The 7,269-nt window shown below is 35.9% G+C and overlaps 1 protein-coding gene across 2 annotated transcripts in view; it reads right to left on the bottom strand.

Annotated features, from left to right (window-relative positions):
- Positions 1–426: 426 nt before the first annotated feature.
- Ghr (growth hormone receptor) overlaps positions 427–7,269 on the bottom strand; it is a gene marked incomplete in the record, with an annotated part of 320,111 nt that continues 313,268 nt past the window's right edge. Inside the window, 2 exon segments of one of the 2 annotated variants that reach the window (XM_013514983.1) lie at positions 427–3,318; positions 3,483–3,552. In XM_013514983.1, coding sequence (XP_013370437.1) covers positions 2,362–3,318; positions 3,483–3,552 — 1,027 coding nt within the window. 2 annotated transcript variants of the gene reach the window in all.

Raw genomic sequence — 7,269 nt, 5'->3', positions numbered from 1 at the left:
AGCCAATCTGACAAACTGACATTTAATGTATGATAGTGGAGGCAACTTTGCTTTCCCTCCACTCAGGCAACATGTTCAAGCTAGAAGTGTGACTTAAAGACACTATCAAGCATCATGCTTTACCATCCCACTGCACTCCACAACTCGGAAACACCATTCACCTTCTATGACACATCTAAAGTATGGGTCTATGAATCTTTTGTCGGTGGGAAGGAGGGACCAATCCAGACAAGGCACTAGAATATTTATGAGCTGGCTCCTGTCTCCTCCGTATCTATATAGCCCAGCACATAAAAAAATCTCCATGCCATTGCTGATGTATTTCAACTATGTGTTAAGTTTGCCTTATAATGAGAAGGACTCACAGTATCCAGTCTAGGGTAGGATGCTTTTCATGTTGGAGTTTGACAATAGAGGCACATGGTCAGGAATCCAAGAAAATAAATTTATTAAACTTTGAAGGAATACATCCACAGACATCAGGAAAGTTAAACATAGACTGCAGGACACAACCAGTCATATGAGTGAATAATGGCTTGTGTGGCCAGCAAAGTACCAAAGTGACATTCTGAGACTGACTGAGGTATTTAACTATTTTTTGGCTATAGAAATGCGATCAGCCTATTGTAGAATAAGACAGTTCTTTCAAACACACAACTTTAAATTGAATTAGCTTCTACATTAATGATATTTTATATGAAACTAAATGATGTAGCTCCTGAAGAAAACCATAGCAGCAAGGTAGCAGAAAATCTATTGAATGAATTTCACTGTTTTTCTGCAAGAAAGTGGGAATTAAAGTCACCAACCACTAAGCTTGCTTCCTCAAAAGGTCTGAGCTAAATGTTGAACACCATTTAAATAGTAACTTTGAAGTAACTTTAAAGCTAACTTTAACATTTTAAGTTTTTTAAAAAAATACTTAAAATGAGAAGTACTCTTCAGTGAGATGAAATGATTCTCCTTTACGGAACTTTTAGGGACCTGTCCTAATGGATGATGTTGAGGTTATGGAGGAATTGAAGAAAATCATTTATATGATACTTAGGCATTTGTTGTGCTTTTTATTGATTTTTATTTCTGACTACCAGGTTCTACGCTAGACCTTTGGAGAGGAAATAAAAAATGATGAAAGTTCTTATTTTTCTTGTAAAAATAAGTCCTATAAAAGGTTTAATGAAGAAATTTCTGCTATTGATCTGATTACTTTTGAGTTATCCTTTGGGCTAAAAAATCTTGTCTCTTCTGTCCCCTGATACCGTGTGTAATGAGTATGTGTCTGGCTATAGGCTGTGAAACAAAGACCTGATTCTTGAGCTTTTTGTTCCAGTATCCAGTTAACTTCATTCAATCTGCTTTGATTTACAAATATTTCTTGCCCTTCTCTTCTTGGGTAACTATGACATAAAACCAAGTTGAGTTTGAAGAGGCCCCACTGCAGAGGTGCTGGCGCATTTTTCTCACTCCCCTGCCCTCACACAGCCTAACCTCTGCTTCTCTTATAGCACAGCTCTGGGGCTTGAACTGAAATTCGCTGAAGAAATGTATTTTTTGGTTTGTGGTATGTTGATGAGTGTAAACATTTTAACAAATTCTTCTAAATTAAAAAATATTTGTTTAAAAATTCAGATACAGTCAATATGTTCCAATAATGCAGGTTATTAGACTTTTAGAATTATTTAAGAAGTTTCAGGAGACATAAAAAGGACCTTGTAGAAAACTAATTTGTTTGCTTTTCTTAGGTGCACTGAACAAAGCATTAAACCAGCATTACACTGTAACTGCTACCTTTTTTTTGGTTAAGTCATCGTGAACTACAGTACACAATGTGTAGTGTATTATAAAATAGCCATGCTTGAAGTCTAAATTATTAAAAATATCTTTATCAATTTTATGTCAAAATAAATGTTTTATATATCCAAACTATGTTTGGCTTCTTACCTAAAGTTTTATCTCCATGTTAATTAAAAAAAATAGCCTGTGCTATGACTTGCACTCAGTTTCCTGAACTGCAAAAGCCACCTGACTTTATTTTGCTTTTTTGAAAAGCTTGATTTACTGTACATTAATGGTGAAGCCATTTAATGCTCAGCATCACAAAATTAACACCACAATAAGACAATTACTGCCACAAAACAGTCTTTGAGACAATTTAGAATATTTACAATTCACAAGGGAATATATGATTAAGCATTCTTAGTTTTTCATTTCAATATCATGTTTCAACATTTCAGGAAAAGGCAGTTAGAATCTATACCCACTCTCACACTCTCCCAAGAAAACATCATTTTGGTTTAAGCACTCATGCCCTAGCCAGTTCTTTGTGATGAAATATGTCACTTTTGGGAAACTGAAGAAGGGCTACAGCATGATTTTGTTCAGCTGGTCTGTGCTCACGTAGCCACATGATGAGAGAAATTCTTTGTCAGGCAAAGGCAAGGGCAAGGCAGCTGCATTGAGTATGAGACCCTGTGGAGACTGCACTATATGAACGGAGGTATAATCTGGGAGAGCCGTATCAGAGCTGGGAGCCTGTTCTGCAGCCCCAGACTTCTCAGCAGCAGTGATAAGGCTTTCTGTGGTGATGTAAGTGTCCTCCTCTTTAAAGCTTGGTTCTTCACGTGACTTGACCTCGATGTGAGGGGTCATGACAATGCACTTTTTGGCATCTCCCTTGAAGAAGTAGGCATTGTCTTTGATGAACTTTGCTTCTGGATGCATTTCACACTGGGACATTCCTGCCTTATTTTTTTGGCCTGGGGAGAGGACCACACTCCCTGCTGGCGTAATGTCACTCACCTGGGCATAAAAGTCCATGTTTGCCAGTGAACTAGGATTACTTATCTGAGTAGGGGCATCTTGGTTAGTTGACTCAGTTTTACCAATAAGAAGTGGTTGTGGTTTGTCTTCCTTTGCTGGAATAACACTGGTCTGCTGAGGATCAGGAGAAGCATCACAAAGTGAATTATTTTGATTCTTCTTGTCAAGGCACAAGAGATCAGCTTCCCCTTTTAACTTGTCTGGCTGAACGACCTCAGAGCTGCCATCACCCATATCACTGGCATTGAAATCAGCCTCCAGAGTATCAGGTTCATAACAGCTAGTACGTCCAGAGTCATCATCCTTTGCCCCAAGGATATTAAGTGATTTCTGATGGTCACTGCTGAGAAGTCTGTCTGTGTCTGATCCTCCAATCTTTTCGTCAGGGTCATCAATATCTAGCTCAATAAATTCAACCCAAGAGTCATCGTTGTAGAATTGAGGCTTAGAGTTATCATGAATGGCTAAGATTGTGTTCACCTCCTCTAATTTTCCTTCCTAGGAAGCAGAAAAAAAATGAAGATCTATGAAAAGATCCTCATAATGATTAAGTAATTTTAAATCTACACACATAGCTTGCAAAACACTCTCCACATATGATAGTATTCTTCAGATCTGACTTAATTAGTGCTATGTACAATTGATATAGGTTTGTTAATTACCTTGAGGAGATCTGGATCAACTCCTTTAATCTTTGGAACTGGAACCGGGGGCAAAATCAGCATTTTAATCCTTGAAAACAAATAAAATTTTTGTTTGACATATCTTAAAATTCACATGTTCTCTTTTTCCAAAACATAGAAATAAAATATTAGCAGCACTATAACTTACTCTAAATATTCTAGCATTTATATAAGTGGAATATGAGAAAGGGAAGGAAATGTTAAGCGGTAAGTAAAAACTACAGAAGAAAGAAAAATAGCAACAAAAGCCCTTATGTGAAGTCTATTTAAATAAAATGTGGTTTTCTTATCTTTTCTTAATGATTTTTATTGACAACCAACTTTAGTATCTGAGAGTGTGAAATGTAATTCCATCTGAAGCTAAATTTCATGTCAGTCATAAGGAAGGCAATTTTAGTGCATATCTCACTAGTAATTTGCAGAGGAAGGAAGGAAGGAAAGAAGGAAGGAAGAAAGGAAAGAAGGAAGGAAGGAAGGAAGGAAGGAAGGAAGGAAGGAAGGAAGGAAGGAAGGAAGAAAGAAATGACAAAGAAACAAAGAAAGCAAACAAGTTTAGTGTAAATAGAGCCAAAGTTATTTATGCCCTTGAAAGAAGGTGGACTGGGGGTAAGTTAGCATAATACAGTTCACAGTAATTATAAAATCATCCAAAAAGATTTCTAACGAGGATGTTACTGCAGGGCTCATTTTCAGGTAAGACAACATCTGAACTATCTCTAACTGATTAGGATGGATTTATGTACACAATTCTGTGATGCACTTACCTTTCCTGTTCTAAACAATAAAATTATTTATGATCATAATTCATTTCACTGTCTTTCCTGCCTGTCTTGTGCCTTGTTAAATCCCTAGCACTTATCACAATTCCTGGCATGAAGAAGGTGTTCAATAAACATTCCTTAAATAAATCTGAATAAATCATTTACCTACTTAGTTAATAGTGTAGCTGGAGTTTATAACTTAAAACCAGCATTATTTTACTAGAAAAAAAAGCTCAGAGATTATCATTACAAACAACTTACTTTATGGTTTAAAAAACCTCCCAAGTATTCAGAATTGTCATTGTTGGGCAACAACAGTAAACTGGTTTTTCTATAGTCTATTCAGCACGGAATTTTTCTCTCAATATTTCCACCTGCCATCTTACTTAATCTAAGGAATAAATCAAACTTCATTGTATAATTTGCTTTGAGTAGCCACCACCACTATACTTACTTAGTAGGGCAAATGTCAAAACAAATTGTTACTGATGAGTAGCACATGTAGAGATGAGTAATATAAATTATTTTGCCATTTTGATTGCCTCTGATATACCAGATATACTTGAGATAAACTTTGCACAAGAACATAGGTTGCAAATTGTAGTTTGTGGTCCAACTCTGGCTTGCCAACTGTTTTGTATAGAAAGATGTTTTTGAAACACAAACACATTCATTTATTTACAAATGGTCTTTGGATGTTTTCATGTCAGATTTGTGGAACTGAGTAGTAGTGGCAGAGATGTGTCCCTTCTAAAGCCTAAAAATTTACTGTCATACGGCTTATGAACAAGTTTGTTGACTGTTGCACCAAATATTTTCTTTAATCCTTACCACAACCAAAGAAGCAGACTATCGATGCAAAAAATTAGAGAAGTAAGGAACATGTTCAAATTATTCATAGATACTTGGCATGGCTGGGACTCAATCCCAGAGTACCCAACTTCAAACCCAAGTCTCTTTGTCCTCTGTCATCCTGGTGTGCTGTTTGGTTTTGCATCTCTAAATGCATATTTAAAATATTCAAAAACAGAAAAAATGCAATATAATACTAATTATAGGAAGCAAAGATTCCTAAATGGCTAATGTTGAATATTTTGATTCTCTGTCTCTCTGTCTCCGAGTCTTTCTCTGGAAGGGGATGATGCATTTTATCACGTTAGTGTTTTTTTTTTTTTAATAGCTGTGGTAACTTTAAGCCACAGAGACTGACCCTGAAACCCAGGCAAGGGCCCGAGTTGGTTATGCAAAGGAATAAAAGAGGTCCATAGAAATGCTGTGAGGAAGGATAACATGGTGTCAGACTGGAGTATGTATACCTTCCCGAATGGGACAGCTGGTTCTCTGCTGCTGCTGGGCACATGCCATGCAAAGAAAATCAGCCTTGTTTTACTCCATCTTTCAGGTTTTAAGGAAGATCCCGAAATCTAGATTTTTGTGTGGAGTTTCTCTATTTTGTAGCCACATTGTGATAGAATTCTTACTCCAATAATAAAAGTAAAACAAAATAACAAAACATGGATCTGCAGTCTGAATTTGGCTTTCATTTTCTCACTTCTGTTTTATGCTGATTCAATTATTTCTTTCCTCAATTAATAATACATTGAAACCCCAGTGGATCATATGCTGGAAACTCTTACAAAGTAAAGATAACATGCTAGAGACAATATGAAATTGCTATCATTTTATTCAAATATAGAATGCATTATAAATCATGTGAGAGGTGGACTTTTATTTGGATTAAGACAGGGTAGAGTAGCTTAGATAATGACCTGGGACTTACAAACGTTCAAAGACATGTAGGACCTGCAACCTTGAAAACCCTGGTTTTCTGAGGAAGACAGACAGGAGAACTGCAGTCTTTGGAAGATGGTTTTAACTGTCAGAACTACGTATTACTTCCATACCTACGGACAAGTATTTTCTACTGTTTCTTATTTTCATAAAAACATGAAACTTTGTTTTTAATTTTTATTTTATTAGCTTATGTTTGCCATACATGAAATTTATATTTGTTCTGTGGAGTAGGTGCATGTACATAACAGAGTTTGTGCTTTTTTCAGTCTCTCTTTCCTTCCCACCTATTTCTCTCCCTCTGGTTCTAAATCATCTTTGCTCATTTTCATTCTTGTTGTCAGTATTATTCTTAGCTCATGTTTGTGACATGTAATGTTTACATTTATTGTGGCTATTTGGTACCTGAAATATTTTAAATCTCACTTCCCTTTCTTTTCCCCCTCTCTTCACCCTCACTCTCTTGGACCCCTTCCCATTTGCAAAAGATTAATCTCATTTTTTCCTTTTGTCCATTCTTTATTTTGCTTCTTGTTTGTAGCTTCCCTTGCTCAAATAAGAGATAGCATATAGTATTTAACCTTGCGTGTCTGATTTATTTCACTCAAAATTATATTCTTCAGGTATATACATTTTCCTACAAACATTTCAAATTTATCCTTCATAGCCAACCATTATTCAATTACGTACAGATATTACAGTTTCTTTACCCATTCATCTATTGTTGGTCATAGGGGTTGCTTCCAGGATTTAGCTATTATGAATTGTGCTACTATAAAGAGTGGTGTGCATGTATTGCTGTAGTGTGGTGTCTTTAGCTCTTTTGGGAAGATATCTAGAAGTGGAATAACTGAGCCAAGTGGAACTTCTAGTTTTAGTTCTTTGAGAAATATCCATACAGATTTCCATAATGGGTGTACTTGGTTACATTCTCACCAATGCAGGAGGGTTCCTTTATCACCACAGCCATGTCAGCATTTGTTATTCTTTAACTTCTTGATCGTTTCCATTCTTACTGGTATAAGATGAATTATTAACATTGTTTTAATTTGCATTTCTCTTATAGTCAGAGATTTTGAACATTTTTCATATGTTTGTTGGCCACTTCTACTTCTTCTGAGATGTGTCTATTCATTTCACTTGCCTATTTCTTGGCTGGGTATTTTATTTTGGGTGACCGATTTTTTTGAATTTCCTTTTTTGAATTTCTTTCT

This window comes from Chinchilla lanigera, unplaced genomic scaffold (genome assembly GCF_000276665.1).
Source record: "Chinchilla lanigera isolate Chin_1 unplaced genomic scaffold, ChiLan1.0 scaffold00025, whole genome shotgun sequence".
Lineage (NCBI taxonomy): Eukaryota > Metazoa > Chordata > Mammalia > Rodentia > Chinchillidae > Chinchilla > Chinchilla lanigera.
This window is presented reverse-complemented; position numbering and strand designations above follow the sequence as displayed.